The following is a 22671-nucleotide window of genomic DNA, read 5'->3' as shown; positions in this document are numbered from 1 at the left end:
AAAACTGGAAAGCATTTTATGTTTTTAGACATTCTGTAGTAATTTTGTGATCCATACCTGGTCATGTTTGCCAGGAGACTAATTACCAACAAAGTTAAGGTCGTCAGGGGTGAGAAATGGAGGATGGGGTCAAGCAGCGTGGCTTAGTGGAAAGAGCACGGGCTTGGGAGTCAGAGGTCGTAGGTGCTAATTCCACCTCTTCCACTTGTCAGCTGTGTGACTTTGGGCAAATCACTTAACTTCTCTGTGCCTCAGTTCCCTCATCTGTAAAATGGGGATGAAGCCTGTGAGCCCCACATGGGACAACCTGATTACCATGTATCTATCCCAGCGCTTAGAACAGTGCTTGTCACATAGTAAGCGCTTTACAAATGGCATCATCATTATTATTATGATGATGGGGTGGGGCACTGAAAGTTTCAGGGGGAATTAAAGGTCTGGGATAGTTGGTCAGACAATGGACAAGAGAGAAGAGGAAGTTAATATAGGATTCAAAGGAAGAGAAGGTGAAGGATGGAGGGAATGGGATGGCTTTAATAATAATAGTGGTATTTGCTAAAGTTACTATGTTTCAAGCACTGGTCTAAGTGCTGGGGGTAGATTCAAAATAAAAATAAAAATAAAAATAATAATAATAATAGCTGTGGTATTGGTTAAGCATTTACTATGTACTATGCATTGCGGTAAGTGCTGGAGTAGATACAAGATAATCAGGTCCCTGTATTAGTTGGGGATCACAGTTTAAATATAAAAGGGGTGTGGAGCAGAGTGACAACTTCACCTTGATTGTGAGTTGCTGGGAGTGGGGCACAGCAGCAGGGAAGATAGCGCTATCCAAGTGTCACTGCAAACAGGAGCACTGTCTACTCCTGAAACGCAATATTTAGAGCTCCCGGCAATTCCCCAGAAAATCCGCTGCCACCACCCCGTGGTTTAACAAATTTGAGGTCCCAGAACAATGGGAGACTTGCGGGGAGGGATTGTTGACTGTTAACCTGCACCTCTGAAACAGGGAGAAGGGATGCTCTCCTTGGGAGAAAGCTTTTCAAAGAACTGGTGCTCACGGTTTAAGTAGGAGGGCAAACAGGTCTCTTGAAGGAGATGAGAACTTCGTAAGGCTTTGAAGGTTGGGAGGATGGTGGTTTGGCATTTATGGATGGGGAAGATGTTTGAGGTAAGAGGGAGGACATAGAAAAGAGTCCAGTGCTCCCCTTCTGGGCCAGGCTAATGCGAATAATATCAAGAGACAGAATTGGACCCAGCTGTAACATTAGAGCAGAGATGCAGTGTGGCCTAGTGGAAAGTGCCCAGGCCTGGGAGTCAGAGGACTTGCGTTCTATCTAATCCTGGCTCCACCACTTATCTCTTATATTTTAATAATAACAATGGTTTTTGTTAAGGGCGTACTATGTGCCAAGCACTGTTCTAAGTGCTGGGGGAGATACAAGGTAATCAGGTTGTCCCACGTGGGGCTCACAGTCCTAATCCCCATTTTACAGGTGAGGTAACTGAGGCACAGAGAAGTTAAGTGACTTGCCCAAAGGCACACGGCTGATAAGTGGCAGAGCCGGGATTAGAACCCATGACCTCTGACTCCCAAGTCCATGATCTTTCCACTAAGCCACTTTCAGACAAGTCACTTCTCTGTGCTTCAGTTCCCTCATCTGCAAAACTGTGAACCCCATGTGGGCCCCGATTATCTTGCGCTTACCCCAGAACTCACTACAGTGTTTGGCACATCATAAGTGCTTATCGAATTCATTCATTCATTCATTCAATCGTATTTATTGAGTGCTTACTGTGTGTAGAGCACTGTACTAACCGCTTGGAAAGTACAATTTGGCAAATACCACATCGAATACCACAATTATTAGTAGTAGCTTTATTAGTAGCTGTGCCCTAGTCCTTTCTCCACACATGATGTTGGAGATTTACTTGACTTCTCTGTTCCTCCATGTCCTCATCTTTAAAAAGGCGATTCGATATATATTCTCCTCCCTTCAACCCTATTAGACTGGGAGTCTCATGTGGGATGGGGACTATTATATGGGTTAAGGGGGAGATGGTTTGAAGCAGATATTTTAGGGATAAGATGGCTTCCCACTGTGTTTGAGATGGGGGGACTGAGGCCGAAGCCAGGACCTGTACTCTGGAAGCTAGAGGACTGGGACTATTGCAGATCCATGACCTGATCTTCAGCCCTGGGATTCCTGGGACTATTGCAGAATTGAGCTGGTGTCACTTCAGACCCCAGCAGCCAGGCCGTTTCCCCATACACAAAGCCCACGTCAGCCCAGGGCCCAGTAGGACTCAGTCAATGAGGAAACAGGAGGGAGAGACGAGCTGTTCTGTCCCTGTGAGATGGTCCCAGAGTCCCGGGAATCCGGGACAGGGACTGGAGGGGAACAGTTTATTCCCCTCCAGCCCCCATAGCCTATTCTGAAACCAACGGTCGCTGTCAGACCCTGTCAGCTCTGACTGAGCTCTAATCGACCTCCAGTCAGGACTGGCCAGATCTAACTGCGATCGTTGGTTTCGGGGCAGGTGATGGGGGCTGGAGGGGAACAGTGTGATCCTCTCAATCCTTTTCCAGGCTACCTGGGATTCTGGGAACATCTCCCAGGGATGGAACAGCTCGTCTCTCCCTTCTGTTTCCTCACCAACTGCCTCCCCGCCAGGCCCTGTGTTGACATGGGCTTTGTACATGGGGAAACAGCAGGGCTGTTGGGTGTTTGATGCCTTCCGCTAAGTCTGGTGATGGTCCTGGGGACCTGCTTAGGATCTCCCTGCCTCCTCCTTCTGATGGGAGAATTGAACTGATCAATCAGTGACAGGGTGATTGATGAATCCATTCCTTGTGCCCACCCTGGGTTCCCAGCTCCAAGCTGAGGACTTGTCTGGAACAACTGATCCGAGACTGTAGGTGACCAACGCAGCAATGTGGAATCACCCCATCAGTGAAGAGTGGATATGCAGACTACAGGTTCTTGTTTCTGCCCCATTCCCCCAATCTCAGACACACTGGTGTCAGAGAAGTGGCCAGGAAAAGTGGACTAGTGGAAAGAACACAGGCCTGGGAATCGGAGGACGTGGGTTCTGATCCCGGCTCTGCCGCAAGTCTGCTGTGTGACCTTGGGCAAGTCACTGTGCCTTAGTTACCTCATCTGTAAAACGGAGATTAAGAGTGTGAGCCCTTTGTGGGGCAGGGACTGTGTCCCACCTGATTATCTTGTATCTACTCCAGTGCTTAAAACAGTGCTTGGCACATAATAAGCACTTAACAGGTACCACAGTTAGTTAAGATGAAGCATGAAACAGGGAATGAAAGGTGGAAATTCCAAAGGCTTGAACCCAAGAGAACTGGAGAAGCTCAGATGCTTTGGGGTCTGGGTGTCTAGTTTTGGCATCAATGCCTCTGCACAAATCTGATCCCAAACCCAAGAGAAAGCCCCCTCTTACCCTCCTCCCTGGAGCCTTTCTGGAGCCCTGAAAATGAGCCTCTTGATGAGAATGGTCCTCTCAAGGTCTTTCTGATTGCCCCCCACCAAGGCTACTACAATCCTTGGATGGCCCTGCCTTGATGTAGAGTAAGTCCAGTGATCTTGGGCCATCAAAGGAGAGGTCAGAGAGGGTCACCTGGGTGTGCCTAGAGGGGAACCATGCCCCATCCAGGGGGCAGCCACTGAGCCCCATAGAGGCTGCCCACTTAACCCAAAGGGAAGTAGTCCCCAGAGCATATGGATCCTGGGATTGACCTCATGACCACATGAGACCAGGCATTGTTAAAATTCCAGATCTGAAGTTGGAATATGGCCTGGTGGAAGGTTGTGGGCCTGAAGACTAGGATTCTAATCCCACCTCTGCCACTGGCTTTCGGTGTGACTTTAGGCATGTCACTTAATCTCTCTGTGCCTCAGTCTTTTCATTTGTAAAATGGGGATAAGATTCCTGGTCTCCTTACCTCTTAGATGGTGAGCCCTGTGTGGGAGAGGGGCTATATCCCTGTGTCTAGTGTGTGGCACCTGGAGGGGATAGGAGGACCTAATGAATACCACAATTATTAGAAAAGAGGTGAGTTTGTTTGATTCTGAATTGATCACTCCTATGGCCACAAGAAGCCCAAACCACCGATATCGTTCATTTTTGCTTCAGATATTACCATAATGAAATCATCAGAGCTTTTGCAGCAGTAGAGGAGTGGGAAAATTGCTGCCCTCTGATTGGCCAGCCTTGGCAGCAGCCGAGGACATAAAGTCAGGAGAGACCGGGTAGCAGTGACACTGGTTGTGGTGGAGCCACGCAGGGAGGACATCTGCGAGGATGAACTCAGCACTGCTGATCTCCTTGCTGGGGCTGGTCTGGGTGAATCATGCCCAAAGCAATGTTCCCTTCAAGAGGAGCTTTAATTTAAATAAGGTAAAGTCCAGATGGTGGTTTCTTGTCTATCGGCGGGAAGGTGTCTGAGCTCCATCCCCAGATTCAGCTTGACAATGGCCTTTCAGCCAATTTTATAGCGAACAGTCCGTTTTTCAGCTGCTCTCCCCCTATCCTGGGCCCCAGAACCCACCCTTCCCAAGCGCTTAGTACAGTGGTCTGCACACAGTAAGCGCTCCATAAATACGATTGATTGATTGATTGATTGATTGATCCTTCTCTGCATCTTAGAAGAGAAGTAGGGGAAGGCAAAGGACCCAGAGAACATGCCAAGAGAGATCAGACCCTTCTAACCCTGGAGAAATATTCTTTTTTTTTCCAAATGGCATTTGTTAAGTGCTTTCTATGTGCCAAGTACTGTTCTAAACACTTGGGTAGATACAACTCATTTAGGGTTGATATATCCATGGGTAGATACACATTGGGCTCACAGGCTAAGTAAGAGGGAGAACAGGTACTGAATATCCATTTTTCAGTTGAGGAACTGAGGCGCAGAGAAGTGGAGTGACACGTCCAAGGTCACGCAGCAGACAAGTGGAGGAAGTGGGATTAAAACCCAGGTCCTCTGACTTCCAAGCCCGTTCTCTTTCCACTAGGGCACGTTGCTCTTGGTTTGATTAAATCTGGTCTCATTTCTGCAAAACTGCATAAGTGACATAGCAAACCTAGGAAAACACACTGGTACTACCATGCAGCATGAGGGCTGGTATTTTGGAATTCCATCCTTGGTCCTCAGCCTGTCCTTGTCATCCCGTTCGTCCCGGGCAGGATTGATTTGTCCCTGCATCTCCAGACCTCCTCTGACTTAGGTACTTGGTGCATGGGCCTGGGAGTCTGAGGACCTGGGTTCTAATCCCATCTTTGGGATCAGAATCTGTTTACTGTTATATTGTACTCCCCCAAGCTCTTAGTACAGTGCTCTGCACACAGTAGGTGCTCAGTAAATACGACTGGCTGACTGCCTCCTCCACTTACCTGCTGTGTGACCTTGGGCAAGTCACTTCACTCCCTTGTGCCTCAGTTTCATCTGCTGTAAAATGGGGATGAAATACCCGCTCTTCCTTCCTACTTAGATGCTGAGCTCTGTGTAGGGTAGGGACTGCTTTCAATCTGATTGTCTTGTATCCACACCAGCAATTAAGTATGGTGTTTGACACATAGCGAGTGCTTAATATCGCTATTATTTATATAATTTTTATATAATGCTTTATATAATATATAATGCTTATATAATGCTTTTTAAATGCTTTTTTATAATATAATGGACAATAAACCTGCAAAGGCTGAGTTTAGGAGGACTCCTTTTTGAGCAGGCAGGGTATATGTCCTCTTTGGTTTGTGACTCTGCCCGTTTTAAGTGTCCCCCTCCACTTCCTGAACTCTGTTTTTTTCCAAATACTTTCATCTTCTGTGCTAGTTCTTTACCCTGGAAAATGATCTTTAGAAGCAGCATAGCCCAGTGGATAAAGCTTGGGCCTGGAAGTCAGTAGGAGCTGGGTTCTAATCCCTGCTGTGCCACTCCTTTGCTGTGTGACCTTAGGCAAGTCAATTAATTTCTCTGGGCCTCGGTTACCTCATCTGCAAAATGGGGATTAAGACTGGTAGCCCTATATGGGACAGGAATTGTGTCCAACCTGATCAGCTTGTATCTATCCCAGCGCTTAGTACAGTGACTAGCCCGCAGTAAGAGCTTAACAAATACCGTAAAAAAATTCGTAGTTTACAATAAAACAGCAGACTGTGAGTTCTCTGTGGGAAGACATGGATGAAGATGCGTTGCATCTGCCCCAGTGCTTGGCACAGAAGAAGCCCTTAACCAATAAAAGCTATAATTATTCTAGATTTGTTGCTAAATCTACAAAAGATGTCCCACCCTTTCCCGGAAGTCCACACTCAATCCTTCAATCAGTCAATGCTATTTACTGAGCACTCAGTGAATGCAGGCCATTAAGTGCTTAGGAGAGTACAATAGAGTTGGTAAACATGATCTCTGCCATTGAGGAGCTTTCAATCAGGAAGGGGAGACAAGCAGTAAAATAAACTACTGGTAGGGAAAGCATCGGAGTTTAAAGGTATTGACATAAATACGGGAAGCGGGGAAGGGTAAATTCCCAAGTGTTTAGGGGTTATGGACCCAAGCGCAGAGGTACTTCAGGAGCGAAGGAATATAGAGTGGGAAGATGAGAGATTATTATTCTTCTTATTATTGTTATTATTATTAACAACAGTAATAACAAAAATCATCATCATTATCATTGTGATGTTAAGTGCTTACTCTTTGCCAGGGACTGTTCAAAGTACTGGGGTAGATACAAATTAATCAGGTTGGACCCAATCCCTGTCCCGCATGGGGCTCACCGTCTTAATCCCCATTTTACAGATGAGGTCACTGAGGCACAGAGAAGTGAAGTGACTTGACCAAGGTCACACAGCAGACAAGTGGCAGAGCTGAGATTAGAACACAGGTCCTTCTGACTCCCAGCCCCATGCTCTGTCCATTAGGCCACACTGCTGGAAGGCTTCCTGTAGGAGGTGTGATTATAGTAGGGCTCTCTGAATGTGATTATTTTCCTGCTGAAGGGCCTGCAGGCTTCACTCACATCATTCTCTCCAGTTTAAAGGCTTCTGGTACGTACTTGGAATGGCAACAAATTCGGAACGGTTTATGGAGCCGAAGGGATTGAAGAAGATGGCGGGTACCATTGTTTCCACCAAGAACGGCCAAATGGGATTTAAGTTTTCCTATCACCTGTGAGTGTGGAAATCAGGTTACCTGGTCATTCTCTAATGAAGTAATAATAATGCCATTTGTTAAGTGCTTACTATGTGTCAGGCACTGTTCTAACCTCTGGGGTAGATACAAGTTAATCAGGTTGGATGCAGTCCCTGTACCACATGGGGCTCCCACTGTCAATCCCCATTTTAGAGATGAGGTAACAGAGGCCCAGAGAAGTGAAGTGACTTGCCCAAGGCCACACAGCTGACGTGTGGCAGAGCGGGATTAGAACCCAGGACTTTCTGAATCCCAGGCCCGGGCTCTATCCACTAAGCCACATTGCTTCTAGGGGCCATCAGTGTGCTTGGCCACTAGGGTGTAAGCTGGATAGTTGCAGGCCAGCTGGTGCCCAGTTACCTGAGTCAAGCCATGGCACGGTTTTGTCCAGGAGCGATTTTTAGGTGGGGGTCGGGGTCAGAGTGCGTGGCCATCCAGGGAGAGTAGATTCAGGTTTGGCCTCTCCAGACAGGCTGGGTGATTCTGAATCTTCCTCCCCTTCCCAGGGCTGGATTTGACTTTGGGAGGATCTTCTCAAAGGTCAGATAGATTCAGAATTCCCCCAACCCCTCTAGATTCCCCCCCACCCCCGCCGCCCCAGATGATTCAACTCCACTCTATCATTATCATTACTATGTGCCAAGCACTGTCCTAAGAGCGGGGTCATATACAAGCTAATGGGGTTGTCCCGCATTGGCTCACAGTCTTAATCCCCATTTTAAGATGAAGTGACTGAGGCAAGGAGAAGTTAAGTGACTTCCCCAAGATCACACAGGAGACAAGCAGCAGAGCCAGATTTGGTAGAATCCAGGTCCTTCTGACTCCCAGGCTTGTGCTCTATCCGCTAGACTACACTGCTTCCCTAGAGGGAGGCTAATCATTCCTGTGCTAATCATCCTTGGAAGAGATCTAGAAAATCACCTGGTGTAGTTGGAGATTCAGTGCATGTGAAGCAGCGTGGCTCAGTGGCAAGAGCCCAGGCTTTGGAGTCAGAGGTCATGGGTTCAAATCCCGACTCCACCTACTGTTAGCTGTGTGACTTTGGGCAAGTCACTTAACTTCTCTGTGCCTCAGTTCCCTCATCTGTAAAATGGGGATTATGACTGTGAGCCCCCCGTGGGACAACCTGATCACCTTGTAACCTCCCCAGCACTTAGAACAGTGCTTGGCACATAGTAAGCACTTAATAAATGCCATCATTATCATTATTCTTATCCATGAGGATGATGTTGCAGGGCGGAGGTATCAAGCAAAGTCAGATAAACCAGCAGTGGTCTGACCGGTGATTTTATTACTTTTCAGGAAAACCAAGTGCAAGGTAGAAAACGTATATGGGAGAGAAATATCACGTGGGAAATATCATTTTCCTGGTAAGTAACACCAATTTCCTCCAACAGTGGCATGACTGGGCCACGGTGGGTTGTAATGAATCTAACCTAGGGTAAAAACTAAAATTAGGAGAGAGGCATCTGTAGGGCGAATGAGTCTGGTGCATCCATATACTCATGGTATGTGCATGAATCATGGTTCCAACTGAGCCTGTGCCTTGATCCAACAACAGTCAACAGCAAGAGAAAGAAACCCTACTAGCCAGGATATTGTTTGAACCCTCTCACTGGGTGCAGTGCACTGTGCTAAGCGCTTGAGAAGTTAGAACAGGCAGAAAGAGACACAAGGTAGACAGACATTACAAATGCTTACAGATAGGAGAAGCCAATCGAAAACTGAGTCTCCAAGTGTAAATAAGACATGGAGGGCTGGAGGTCGGTAGCAGACAGGCTTCCTAGGTGGTCCAGTGGGCCCCTTGGATCCAGTAGCCAGAAGCAACATGGAAAATAAAAATTGGGAAATCTCAACCTTCCCTGGGGCTCTAAAAGAAGAGTGGTTGAATGGCCAATTCTGAGGGCACCAGATTAGACTCTTAGGAAACAGATCTAAAACCCTTCCCGGATTTTATGTTTCAAGATAGACAGCAATTCTAGGTCATTAGAGGATCCTTGTCCAGGGCAAATCTAATATAAAAACCAGCCCAGTCTTAGAAAAACTCAACCCACGGAGGTAGCAGTAGGGCCTAGGGAGGTCTCTCTCAGACTGTCAGTCAATCAGTGGTATTTATTGAGTGTCGTTGGTGTACAGAGCACTGTACTAAGTGCCTGGGAGAGGGCAGTATGATAGAGTTGATAGGCCCATTCTCTGCCCACAAGGAGCTTAGGGTCTAGACATCCTTTCACCGTTACTGCCTCTGAGTCTGCATATGCACCTTGACTTCTGATCTTGTTACACTCCATGGTGGCACTAGAGCCCACATGGGTATCCTGCAGGAGGGCAGAGGTGCCAGAAGCCTCGAGGGACACCTATCAGGAGATGCTGATGAGAGACCACAAGGCTGACCCAAAGTCCCCATCCACACTGGCTCAGCCTCCTCTTTTGGGCTTCCCCCAGGCTAGAACAAGACTGACCGGCTGGCTGCCTGACAGAAAGGCATTGCTTTGGGTAACTTTTCTCAGTCCAACGCCCCTGGGTTCATTTGTTGCTTCAGCGTGATGATCTGAGACGCTAAAAAACTGAGAGGGCTTTTTGGATTCCACTTCCAGGGAACAGAGATGTGTACATAATAGAGACGGATTATCAAGATTATGCCTTGATGTACCTAACTGCGGTTTTGGATGGCAAAGTCCACAGAGCATTGTTGTTCTACAGTAAGTGATGAGTTCAGTTCTCCTTTCAAGAGTCGAAGGGTTCATTGAGAAGGCAGGAAACAAAGCATCTGAATGTAGTAGTATTTATAAATTGTGTACTGAGTGCAGAGCACTGAACTAAGCACTGGGAAACAAATCACAAGGGGGAATTAGATGTGGTCCTTGCCCCTTGTGGGGCTCAAAATCTAATGCAGCACCTTCAGGACTGCGACCTCAGGCAGTCAGTCAATCAGTGGTATTTATTGAGGGCTTACTATGTGCAAAGCACTGTACTAAGCACTTGGGAGAGTATAACAGGATCAGCAGACATGTTCTCTGCCTATAATGAGATTACAGTCTAGAGGACTGTCTAGAGGAGAGTCGATCCATCAATGGTATTTATTAAGCATTTACTGTGTGCAAAACACTGTACTAAGTGCTTAGGAGAGTCCAGTTGGTAGCTCCAATCCTTGTCTTCAGGAGATGTCAGTCTAATGGGGGAGACAGACAATTAAAATAGATTACAGGTAAGGATATGGACTTAAGTATCCTCGGAGTCTTCACTCCAAGCCCCTAAATCCCAGCCACAGAGGAGGGGTGTGAAAACCTTATCTTATTTGACCAAGACCTCAGGGTCAGTGGGAGATGCCTTTTGACCTCTGACCCTACTACAGAGGCAGAGAGAGGGGGCGAGGGGAAGACACCAAAGATGACATAGTATGTCCCTAAGAAACAGTCACTCAGCTAAGTACTCTGATGTACCCTATCTCCTCCAAGGAATATGATCACAGCTATTCCAAATTTTAGGGGGCCCCTGACACTTTGACTTCTCCCACTTTCCACCCCCCACCCCCACCCCCTTTATCCCTTCATTTCTTTGGAAGATTCCGGCTCCCCCATAATCCTCTCTGTCTTGGCCACAGGTCGGACTAGGGATCCAACCAGCAAAGGAAAGAAGAAATTCAGAGAAATCAGCAAGTCAGACTTCTTCAAGTTCCAGAATGATCAGATTATCATGCTTGTTAACTCTGGTAAGCACTGCAACTTCAATTAATCAATCAGTCAATCAGTGGTATTTATTGGGCCCTTCCTGTGTACAGAGCACTGAACTAATCACTTGGGAGACTACAACAGAGTTGATAGACGTGGTCCCTGCTCACATGTAGCTTACAATCAATCGGTCAATCAATAAATCGTATTTATTTATTTATTTTATTTGTTAAGTGCTTAACTATGTGCCAGGCACTGTTCTAAACCCTTGGGGTAGATACAAGGTAATCAGATTGGACACAGTCCCTGTCCTACATGGGACTCACAGCCTTCATCCCCACTTTACGGATGAAGTAAGTGAGGCCCAGAGAAGTTAAATGAATTATGCAAGGTCACACAGCAGACAAGTGGCGGAGCCGGCATTAGAACCCAGGTCCTTCTGACTCTAAGCACTTGGTAGTTACGTTCCATGCCCACGAGGATCAGTGATATTTAATGAGCTCTTGTTTTGTGCAGAGCACTGTACTAAGTACTTGGGAGAGTCCAGTGGATGGTAGCCACAATCCCTGCCCACAAGGAGTTTACAATCAGTCAACCAATCAATGATATTTAGTGAGCTCTTGTTATGTGCAGAACACTCTACTAAGCTCTTGGGAGAGTCCAATACAGTAGAGTTGGTAGCCACAATCCCTGCCCTCAAGGAGGTCTTCCCTTCAGGGCCTCCAGCTCCCCACAGACCGCCCCTGGTCTGACAGACTGCGAGTGAGGAATGATTTCAGGACTGATCCATCTTCTCTCCTCACCTTCTCTGGGCCAGAGTAAACCCACCAACTTCACCCAGGCTTATTGCAGAATGATCAGGGATTGGGTTTGACGGATTTCTCTTTGTTTTCCCAGATGATTGCATCAACGTGCTCTACCAGGTACCTTTGTCTCTTACTCTATGATTCCACCTCTCTTTCTGTCTCTGCTTCCCTGACTTTGAGAGAGGTTGGTTTCATTTTTGCTCCTTTCTCCCTTTCTCTATCTCCCTCTACCTAGGCTCTTGGTTTCTCTGCCTCTCTTTCCCTTACTCTGCATCTTTCTGTTTATGTCTTCTGTTTTTCTTTTATTTATGGTATTTATAAAGCGTTTACTATGTGCCAGGCACTGTACTAAGCTTTGAGGTAGATACATGCTAATCAGGTTGGACATAGTCCATCTCCCTCAAGGGGTTAACCTTCTGAAGCCCCATTTTACTGATGCGGTCACTGAGTCACAGAGAATTTAAGTGACTTGCCCAAGGTCAAACAACAGACATGTGGCAGAGCCGGGATTAAAACCCAGATCCTCAGACTCCTAGGCCCATATTCTTTCCACTAGAATAAGCTGCTTCTATGTTTCTCTCTTCTCTCACTTGTTTTGCTGGGTCACTCGGTGTCTTTTTCTGCTTCTGTCTGAAATGATTGGAAATGTACACTGTCGAGATTCGATTGAATCTGGGGATCTGGGAGCCAGCTCCACCCAAAATGGAGTGGGTGAGCAGTGGGGGATTTTTTTTTTCTCTTCTTCCCATCTTTCAGTAGTAGAGGAGCCTTCAGACGCTGCAGAAGATACACCAGGATCCAGGAGAGAAGCCCTGATCCACATCGTCCCAGACCCAGCTATCCATCTCAGAAACCTCTTCAGTCTGCAGGAACCCCCGTTCTTTCTACCTTCCCAGTTTGGGATTTTCTCTAAAGAATCTTGGCTAGAAATCTCTTATCAGTGCTAAATAAACTCGCATTCAAATTTTCCTGTTGTACTCTATGGATCCTGGTGGCTACAAGAGAAGCAGCGTGGCTCAGTGGAAACAGCACGGGCTTTGGAATCAGAGGTCATGGGTTCAAATCCCCACTCCACCAATTGTCAGCTGTGTGACTTTGAGCAAATCACTTAACTTCTCTGGGCCTCAGTTACCTCATCTGTAAAATGGGGATTAAGACAGTGAGCCCCTCGTGGGACAACCTGATCACCTTGTATCCCCCCAGTGCTTAGCACAGTGCTTTGCACATAGTAAGCACTTAATAAATGCCATTATTATTATTATTACAAGGTCTTTGCTCTATGGATATAGTCATAATAGTAATTGTGGAATTTGTTAAGCACCTACTATGTACCGCACCCTAGGATAGACACAATACAATCAGATCAGTGCCAATCCCTGTCCCATATGGGCTCACGGTCTAAGGAGAAGGAAGAGCAGGTATCGAATCTCCATTTTCCAGATGAGGAAACTGAGCCCCAGAGCAGGCAAGTGACAGAGCTGGGATTAGAACCTAGGTCCTAATGAAATAATAATGATAATTGTGGTATTTACTAAGTGCTGATTTCTGGCTCCCCATCATGTGCTCTAACCAGCATGCCATGCTGCTTTTTTTTCATGGTATTTGTTAAGCACTGTTCTAAACTCTGGGATAAATACAAGGTAATCAGGTTGGACATCTTCTCTGTCCCACATGGGGATCACAGTCTAAAAATTGAATCCTCATTTTACAGTTGAGGAAACTGAAGCACAGAGAAGGTAAATGACTTCTCCAAGGTCACACAGCAGACAAGTGTCTGAAGCGGGATTAGAACACAGGTCCTCTGCTTCCTAGAAGCATGCTCTTTCCACTCGGCCATAGTGCTTCTCTGAACACATTTGGACATTTCCCAGTGTGACATAAAATCCTCCATATTGGTTTTTCGGGCTCACAGCTCTTCATAGCCTGGGAGACACCTTGGAAGCCCAGCCCTTACCCGACACACAACAGAAGCAGGGCAGTCTAGCGAAAGAGCCCAGGCCTGAGAGTCAGAGGACCTGGGTTCTAACTTCAGCTCTGCCACATATCTGCTATGTGACCTTGGGCAAATCACTTCACTTCTCTGTGTCTCAGTTCTCAGTCAAGTCCAGGGAATGGGCAGAGAAAAGACGAGCTTCCCTCTGTGGGCAGCCACACAACTCTGCTACCAGCTGCCGGGAAGATTTATTATTCTCTCTCTGAGACTCTTATTTAATCCAGGATGGAGTGGAGAACAGGAGGATTCTGGAGAAGGGGAGGGAGGTGGATTGGTGAAGCTGAAGTGGGGAATGTGTCACATGCAGAGTTACTGAGGGGGAACTTGCTGACATCTTCAGAGATGAGGGGAGGCCCCAGGACTGATTGGAGAAGGGTGTGGGGAGCCATTGAGGAGATTCAAGTAGGAATGTGAAGAGACTGCAAGGGCAGGAGAGGAAGATGAGTTTGGACAAGTGGTCGGTTAGAGCTTGGTCAGGACTGACCAGGTCTGACTGTGACCATTGGTTTCAGGATGGGTGATGGGGGCCGGATGAGGACATTGTGATCCTCTCCAGTCCCTGCTCAGGATCCTTGGGACTCTGAAACATCTCCCAGGGACAGAACAGCTCATCTTTCCCTCCTATTTCCTCACCAACTCCATGGGGCCCCGGGATGATGTGGGCTTTGCCTGGGGTGAAATGACCAGGCTGCAGGGGGTCTGTCAGGTTTTGAGTAGCCAAATTTGGAGGATTTTAAATCCTTCTTGGAAACTTTCAGAATGTGCTCGGAGAAGCAGCTTGGCCTTCTGCTTGGAGCACAGACCTGGGAGTCAGAAGTCAGTTCTTAACAAGTACTGCAGTGATTCTTCTTATTATTAGTACTAGTAGTGATAGTAGTAGTGTGTACAGGGTTTCAACCTGGCTCTGCCTGCTGTGTGAATCCAAGCAGGTTATTTAACTTCTCTGTGGCTCAGGTTCCTCTCCTGTAAAATGGAGGATAAGTACCGGTTTTCCTTTGTACTTAAACTGTGAGCCCCGGGGAGACAGAGATTGGGTCTGACTTGTTTGGATTGTGGTTATCTCGGTGTTTGGCACACTTATTATTAGTAGATCTGGGTTCTAATCTCAGCTGCGGACTTGCCTGTTATTTATCCCTGAGTAAGTCTCTTAACTTATCTATGCTTTAGTTTCATCTCTGTAAAATAGTGATTCAATACCTCCTCTCCCTCCCCCTTATATGGTGAGCCCTGTGTGAGATGGGGTTTAGGACTGATCTTACTGTATTGTGTCTATGCTAGTGCTTGGCACATAGTAATTGTTTAACAAATTTCACAATTGCTATCATCTCTATATCCATAGAGCAAAGACTTTGTAGCTGCCAGGATCCATGGAGCACAACAGGAAAAGCTGAACGTGAGTTTATTTATCATTGGGAAGAGATGTCCATCCACGATTCTTCAGAGAAAATCCCAAACTGGGAAGGTGGAAAGAAGGGGGGTTCCCAGATTTTGGGGAAAATTTCTGAGATGGGCAGATGGGGATCAGGACTTCTTTGATGTGTTTCCCCCAGCAACTGAAGGTTCTGCTGTCACTGAAAGATGGGAAGAACAGGCAAAAAACATGGCATACCTCTTCCCACTCCATATTAGGTGCTGGATCCCGGACCCCAGAATCCACTTGAACCTCAACAATCTGTACATTTCAGATCGCCGAGTGCTTAGTTCAGAGCTCTGCACATAGTAAGTGCTCATTAAATACCAGGAATTGATTGATTCAGGACAGAAGCAGAGAAAGACACAGAAAACTCTATAGCTATACCGCCAGAACGATAGTAGATGGAGGTGGAGCATTCTGAGAAAGATGTGTCCATGGCCTCGCTATGGGTCAGAGATAACTCGACAGCGTAAGACAAGAAAAGACCCAGAAAGACAACAGAGAGACAAGAGATAAAGAGAAAGACACGGAGTAAGAGGAAGAAAGGCAGAGAAACCAAGAACCAAGGCAGAGAGAGACATAGAGATGAGAGAAACACAGAAATGAAAGACTCAAAGCAAGAGAAAGAGAGGCAGAGAAAGAGACTCAAAGACAAAGAAGCAGAGAGACATAAAGAGAGGAAAAGACAAAGGAACTCACATGCAAGGAGAAGCAGAAAGAGAGAACAAGGCAGAAACAGTTGGTATGAGAAGCACAAGTAAAGATGTAAATTGAGAGCCAGAGACACAGAGGACCAAGGAGGGAGAGACAGTGGGAGAGATAGAGACCCAGAAAGACAAAGACAGAGAGAGACAAAATCAAGGAGAAAAACATAGGCTGGGGGAGGCAGACTAAATGAGAATCAATCTCCGAGACAAAACAGAAATCAAAAAAGTATGAGAGAAAGAGAGAGACAGAGACAGAGAGAGAGTCAGCGTATCTGGATTCTAATTCTGAAGCTACCATTTGCTTGCTGTTTAACCTGGGGCATGTCACTTGATTTCTATGTGCCTCTATTTTCTCATCTGTAAAACAGGGATTTAAATGTCTACTATCCCTTCCCCACTTAGTCTGAGTGCCCCACGTGGAATTTGGATTGGGTCTGACCTGATTATCTTATATCTACGCCAGCGCTCAGTACAATGTCTGGCACCTAGAAAGTGCTTAACAAATACCACAGTTATTATAAAGAGAAAGTTATAGCCCACTAGCTTAGATTAAAAGCATCAAGCGAGCAAGGAGCATGACTGTTTAAGGCAATTTCCCTGTCAGGCAGGCTGGCATCTAGGAAGGACAGGGAGAGAAAAGTTGACATACCTCGTCAAGCGCTTTGATGCACTCATCTGAGAAAACAAAGAGAAATCTGTTACACTTGTTCACTGATCATTCTGCAGTCAGCCTGGGTGAGGTAGGTGGGTTTACCCTGGCCCCAAAAAGGAGAGGAGAAGGAATGGGACCTTCCTGAAATCATTCCTTAACAAATATCACAGTTATTATTATTATTCCTCATTCTGAGTCTATCAGGCCAGAGGAGGCAGGTAGGAGCAGGAGGCGCTGAGAAGACTGTAACCTCCTTGAGGGTAGGGATTGTGGCTACTGACTCTACTGTATTGGACTCTCCCAAGCGCTTAGTATAGTACTCTGAGCACAACAAGAGCTCACTAAATATCACTGATCTTTGTGGGCAGGGAACATATCTTCCAGTGCTGTTGTATGCTCCCAACTGTTTCGTCCTGTGCTCTGCTTGCGGGAAGCACTCAATAAATAGCAATGATTGGTTGACTGATGGACTGATTGAGATCACAGCGTTTACCGTCTTTTTGGAGCATAACAATTTGTTCTTTCTTGTACTTATGGAAGCCCGTCTGGCTGATTTCCGTGAATTTCTTCTTGCCCTTTTCAGTTGGATCCTTAGTCCGACCTGTGGCCAAGCAGAGTAGGAGGATGTGGGGAGATCTGGGACCCTTCCAAGAAATAACAGGGGATAAAGAAGCAAGGTGGACGTGGAAAACGAGAAGAGGGCAAAGTGCCAGGGGACCCATAAAGTAGGGAGTAGCCATGATCATAATAATAATGACATTTGTTAAGCACTTATTATGTGCCAGGCACTTTACTAGGCGCTGAGGTGGATACACGCAAATCAGGTTGGCCACAGTCCGTGTCTCAAGTAGGACTCACAGTCTCAACCCTAATTTACAGATGAGGTAACTGAGGCCCAGAGAAGTGAAGTGACTTGTCCAAGATCACACAGCAGATGAGTGACAGAGCCAGGATTAGAACCCATGACCTCCTGAGTCCCAGGCCCATGTTCTATCCACTACACCATGCTGTTATTCTTGTCTTTCAGAGGGAACCAAGAGTAATGAGTTTCTTTGGTTGGATGATTGTGTCAATGACATAACACAAGGTCTTTGGTGTCTCCCAATTGTCATGGAGCCCTGCCTCCATGGTAGGGTCGGAGGTCAGAGGCATCTTCCTCTGACCCTGAGGCCTTGGTTAAATCAGATAAGACTCTCAGGCCCCTTCTCTGTGTCTGGGAATTAGGAGTTGAGAATGAAGGCTTCCCCACCACACATATCCTTAATCTCAAGATCAGTGATATTTAGTGAGCTCTTGTTGTGTGCAGGGCACTGTACTAAGTGCTTGGGAGAGTCCAATACAATAGTCAGTAGCCACAGTCCCTACTTTCAAGGGAGTTACAGTCTTCCCCTCAGTGCCTCCAACTCCCCCCTGCCTCCCCTGGTTGATAGACTCAGAGTGCGGAATAATAATAATATATTTTAAGATCTGTCACCCCTAGTCAATCAATCAATCATATTTATTGAGTGCTTACTGCATGCAGAGCACTGTACTAGATGATTGGGGGAGTGTAATATAACAGAGTTGGTAGACATGTTAGATTGTAAGACCCAAAGGGCAGGGATCATAGCTTACCAACTCTATTGCACTCTTCCAGGTGCTTAGTACAGAGCTCTGTATGTAGTAAGTGCTCAATAAATTCCAATGAATAAATACCATTGATTGATTGATTGATCGACTGAGATTGCAGTCCTGCTAAACTGTCAGTCCCGCGACAGGTAGGGACCGTGTCGGGAAGCAGCATGGCATAGTAGATAGACACAGGTCTGAGAGTCAGAAGGTCATGGGTTCTAATCCTGGCTCTGCCACTTGTCCGCTGTGTGGCCTTGGGCAAATCGCTTCACTTCTCTGGACCTCAGTTACCTCATCTGTAAAATAGAGATTAAGACTGTGAACCCTATGTGGGACAGGGACTGTGTCCAATCCAGTTATCTTGTATCTACCCAAGTGCTTAGTATAGTGCCTGGCACATAGTAAGAGCTTAACAAATACCGTAGGCTATTATGTCTAATTTCCACCTTTATTATTATTATTACTATGTCTAATCCCTCCCACTTAGTACAGAGCTCTGCACACAGTACGCACTTAATAAATACTATTACTACTACTACATTCAGTTGCTTTTACTCCCTCCTAGCTAACAAACCCTCTGACCCTTGAAAGGAGGAGAGAGGAATTCATCACTTACTGTAATACATCACCCCATCGTGGTTTTCTCCATCAATATACGCAGTTATGTAGAGCACGGCGTAATCTTGATAATCAGTATCTGATACGTACACGTCTCTTTTCCCTGGATATGGAATCCAAAAAGCCCTCACAGTTTTTTTTTTAAGCACCTCAGATTGTCACACTGAAGCAGCAAGCAAACCTAGGCATGTTCCATCAAGGTGACATCTGAGAAAAGTTGCCAAAAGCAGTGTCTTCCTGTCGGTCAGCTGGTCAATCTCATTCCAGCATGGGGAAGGCCCAGAAGAGGAGGTTGAGCCAGTGCGGATGGGGATTTTGGGTCAGTTCCCTCGGCCTCTCCTGATAGATGCCCCTTGAAACTATTGGCACTTTTGCCCTTCCCCAGGATGTTCATGTGGGCCCTGCCACCACCATAGTAACAAGGTCAGAGGTCAAGGTGCATATGCAGACTCAGATGCTGGAATGGTGAAAAGAAGTCTAGCTCTAAACTCCTTGCGGGTTTCGGATTTGTTTCCCAAGATTCTAATCCCTCATCATTGGCTGCTCAGCCAATTACAGCCCCAAGGAAGATGGAGATTTCTCTATTTTTATTTTCCATGTTTCCTCAGGGCCCACAGGCCCACCTATGTAGCCTGTCTGGTACTCACCTCCAGCCCCCTATGTCGTATTTACACTTGGATGTTCGGTTCTCGATTGCCTTCTCCTATTTGTAAGCATCTGTGATGTCTGCCTGCCCCATTAAAGATGTTAGAGAATGTCTCTCTTTGTGTCCGCAATGATTTCCCAAGTGCTTAGCATGGTGCACTACAACCAGTGAGAGGCCTAGTTGACTTTCTTTTGCTGTTGACTGTTTTCAGTTCAAGGCACAGGTTCATTTGGACCAGTGATTCATGCATATATCATGCCTATTAATGCATATATGCATCAGGCCCATTCTCCCTTTTGATGCCTTTCCCAACTCTAGTTTCTGCATCCAAGTCGGCTCCATCGCAACCCACCGGGGCCCAGACCTGACACTTTTGAAGAAGAATGGTTCTACTTACCAGGAAAATGGTATTTCCCATGGATTATTTCTTTCCCAACTAAATTTTCTACCTGGCACCCTCCTGTCCTGGAAAACAATAAAATCACCCATCAGACCAACGCTGATTTCTTGACTTTGTCGGCCACTCCCACCCCCATCTTCGCTGACACTGTTGTCATACCAATGTCTTCCGCCCCTACAAGAAACATGCATTGAATCCCCACCCACGCACCAGGTACTTCTCTAGATCTCTTCCAAGGACCATTAGCACAGCTCTGATGGAGCTGAACCACCCGGGGGGCATCTAGAGGGTTTGGGGGAATTCTGAATCTATCTGGACTTCAAGAGGATCTTCCCAAAGTCAATCCCAGCCCCGGAAAGGGGAGGAAGATTTTGAATCACCCAGACTCTCCCAAGAGGCCAGACTGATCCACTCTCCCAGGATGGCCATGCACCCTGACGCCAACCCCCACCCAAAAATCACTTCTGGACAAAATCATGTCCTGGTTTGACTAAGATTGCTGGGCACCACTGGCCAGTGGCTACCCAGCTTACATCCCAGTGGCCGGGAGCACAAGATGGCCCCTAGAGATTGGTCAGGGGATCTGCTTCCCACACTCACAGGTGATAAGAAAACTTCAATCGCATTAGGCCGTTATCCGTGCTAACGATGGAACCTGCGATCTTCTTTGAGCCCTTCGGTGCCATAAACCGTTCCGAATCTGTTGCTATTCCAATTACATACCAGAAACCTGAAAACTGGAGAGAGCGATGTGAGTGAAACCTGCAGTCATAATGTTCAGAGAGCCTTGCTATAAAGCCCTACTAAAATCACTGTACTAAGATGATCAGGTTGGACACAGTCCCTTATCACACAAGGGGCTCACAATGTAAGTCCGAGGAAGAACATGTATTTCATCCCCATTTAATAGAAGAGGTAAACTGAGCGACTTGCCCAAGTTCACACAGGAGGCCCATGGAGGAGCCAGGATGAGAAGCTGGGTCTTCTGATTCCCAGCCCTGGGCTCTTTCCACTAGGCATCTCACTGGCTTGGGAGCAGGGCACTAGGCATCTCACCGGCATGGGACCGGGAGAGATAGTCAGAGGGAAAGTAGTCCTGGAGAGAAAGCACATGGATTGACAGGAAGGAGAAGGAACCACCAATGGGATTTCAGAATACCAGACAGGGTGGTCCTTGGTACAGATATTACCCTGACTTGCTGTCAAATGTCATTTTGAACAAGTAACGCCTTGTTTACCCAAACCCCTTGTTTGACCCCTGGGCAAGTAGGGTCCAATCTCTCTTGCCATGCTCTCCAAGTCATTTTGCCTTTCCTTTCCACTTCTCTTCTAAGCTGCAGAGAAGGTTATGTCCTGATGCCCAGACTAGGAACAGAGCAGCTGAAAAACAGACTGTGCTCTATAAAGCCAGCTGACTGGTCACTGTTTAGTGGGATCTTGGGACGGAGCAGCTCAGACACTTTCCCCCCAACAGGAAACCACCATCTGGATGTTACCTTGTTTAAATCAAAGTCCTTCTTGAAGGGAACGTTACTATGGGCATGATTCACCCAGACCAGCCCCAGCATGGAGATCAGCAGTGCGGAGTTCATTCTTGAAGATGTCCTCCCTGCGTGGCTCCACCACAACCACCCAGGGGTCCAGTGTCACCGCTGCCCGGCCTCTCCTGACTTTATGTCCCTCGGTGATTGGCTGCTGCTGAGACTGGCCAATCAGAGGGCAGCAATCTTTCCCGCTCCTCTACTGCTGCAACAGCTCTGATGATTTCATTACGATAATATCTGAAGTAAAAAGGAATGACAGGGGTGGTTCGGGCTTCTTCTTGCAGCTATGGGAGTGACCAATTCAGAATCAAACCAACCCACCTCTCTTCTAATAATTATAGTATTCATTAGACCCTTACCCTCACTAGGTGAAGCAGCATGGCTTACTGGAAAGAGCACGGGCTTGGGAGTCAGAGGTCTTGAGTTCTAATCCCAGGCTCTGCCACTTGTCAGCTGTGTGACTTTGGGCAAGTCAGTTAACTTCTCTGCGCTTCAGTTACTTCATCTGTAAAATGGGGATTGCCAGAGAGCCCCACGTGGGACAGCCTGATAAGCTTGTATCTAACCCAGCGCTTAGAACAGTGTTTGGCACAAAGTAAGAACGTAACAAATACCATCATCATCATCATCATCATCAGGTGCCACACACTAAAATAAGTTCAAGATAATCAGACTAGACACCGGGATATAGCCCCTCTCCCACATAGGACTCACCATCCAAGAGGTAGGGATATCAGGAATCTTATCTCCATTTTACAGATGAGAAGACTGAGGCACCCAGAGTTTAAGCGACACAACGTTTGACCTCAGCCAAGAGGAAGTAGTGGAGAACAGTGTGGGGGCTAACGGGAAGTAAGAGGAGACCACTCTAACAATCGGCCAGCCCATGAAGGTAATAATAATAATGACGGCATTTATTAAGCGCTTACTGTGTGCAAAGCACTGTTCTACTGGGCTCTGGGTGATGTTAATAATAATAATAATAGTTTTGTGAAATGCTGTGTGCCAAACACTCAATTAAGTACTGAGGTAGAAGATTATCAGATCAGACAGAGTCCTTGTCCCACATGAGGCTCACAGTCTAAGAGGTAGGGAGAGCAGGGATCTTGTCCCCATTTTACTGAAGAGGAAACTAACAATAATAATCATTGTGATATTTGGTAAACACTTAATATGTGTCAAACATTGGGATTAGGTGCAAGATAATCATGGTGGACCCAAACCCTATCCAACACGGGACTCAGAAGCTACGAGTAGGGAAGGTGGAAACAGGTATTTAATCCCCTTTTACAGATGGAGAAATTGAGGCACAGAAAAGTGCAACATGGCATAGTGGACAGAGCATAGACCTGGAAATCAGAAAGTCATGGGTTCATTCATTCATTCATTCATTCAATTGTATTTA

At 46.6% G+C, this 22671-nt stretch overlaps 2 protein-coding genes across 5 annotated transcripts; one reads left to right on the top strand and one right to left on the bottom strand.

Annotated features, from left to right (window-relative positions):
• Nucleotides 1–4267: 4267 nt before the first annotated feature.
• LOC119946606 (lipocalin-15-like) lies at nucleotides 4268–12649 on the top strand. Of its 2 annotated transcripts, none has more exons than XM_038768017.1 (7): nucleotides 4268–4416; nucleotides 7049–7185; nucleotides 8510–8577; nucleotides 9802–9906; nucleotides 10809–10916; nucleotides 11773–11798; nucleotides 12441–12649. In XM_038768017.1, exons 1-7 carry the CDS (start codon nucleotides 4321–4323, stop codon nucleotides 12441–12443), a joined length of 543 nt encoding a protein of 180 aa, XP_038623945.1. In that variant the 5' UTR covers nucleotides 4268–4320; the 3' UTR covers nucleotides 12444–12649. The 2 variants fall into 2 exon arrangements, with proteins under 2 accessions (XP_038623945.1, XP_038623943.1); XM_038768015.1 differs by having other exon boundaries at nucleotides 12438–12649.
• Nucleotides 12650–15057: 2408 nt separating this feature from the next.
• Nucleotides 15058–21366, bottom strand: LOC119946418 (epididymal-specific lipocalin-8-like). 3 transcript variants are annotated; one of them, XM_038767703.1, is made up of 7 exons: nucleotides 21219–21366; nucleotides 20323–20459; nucleotides 19720–19787; nucleotides 18675–18779; nucleotides 16941–17048; nucleotides 16445–16470; nucleotides 15058–15245 (listed from the first exon to the last, which is right to left on the bottom strand). In XM_038767703.1, exons 1-7 carry the CDS (start codon nucleotides 21312–21314, stop codon nucleotides 15243–15245), a joined length of 543 nt encoding a protein of 180 aa, XP_038623631.1. In that variant the 5' UTR covers nucleotides 21315–21366; the 3' UTR covers nucleotides 15058–15242. The 3 variants fall into 3 exon arrangements, with proteins under 3 accessions (XP_038623631.1, XP_038623632.1, XP_038623630.1); XM_038767704.1 differs by lacking the exon at nucleotides 16941–17048; XM_038767702.1 differs by lacking the exon at nucleotides 15058–15245 and having other exon boundaries at nucleotides 16096–16470.
• Between the last annotated feature and the right edge of the window lie 1305 nt (nucleotides 21367–22671).

This window comes from Tachyglossus aculeatus, chromosome 27, assembly GCF_015852505.1.
Source record: "Tachyglossus aculeatus isolate mTacAcu1 chromosome 27, mTacAcu1.pri, whole genome shotgun sequence".
In the NCBI taxonomy this organism is placed as follows: Eukaryota; Metazoa; Chordata; class Mammalia; order Monotremata; family Tachyglossidae; genus Tachyglossus; species Tachyglossus aculeatus.
This window is presented reverse-complemented; position numbering and strand designations above follow the sequence as displayed.

Excerpts from the sequence above, each read along its gene's own strand:
- LOC119946418 (XM_038767702.1), bottom strand. The coding sequence starts at position 21,314 with ATGAACTCCGCACTGCTGATCTCCATGCTGGGGCTGGTCTGGGTGAAT. Across the intron at positions 20,460-21,218 it reads AGGACTTTGATTTAAACAAG|TTTTCAGGTTTCTGGTATGT; the intron begins GTAACATCCAGA and ends CGCTCTCTCCAG. Across the intron at positions 18,780-19,719 it reads TGGGAAATACCATTTTCCTG|GGAAAAGAGACGTGTACGTA; the intron begins GTAAGTAGAACC and ends TTCCATATCCAG.
- LOC119946606 (XM_038768017.1), top strand. The coding sequence starts at position 4,321 with ATGAACTCAGCACTGCTGATCTCCTTGCTGGGGCTGGTCTGGGTGAAT. Across the intron at positions 4,417-7,048 it reads GGAGCTTTAATTTAAATAAG|TTTAAAGGCTTCTGGTACGT; the intron begins GTAAAGTCCAGA and ends CATTCTCTCCAG. Across the intron at positions 10,917-11,772 it reads TATCATGCTTGTTAACTCTG|ATGATTGCATCAACGTGCTC; the intron begins GTAAGCACTGCA and ends TTGTTTTCCCAG.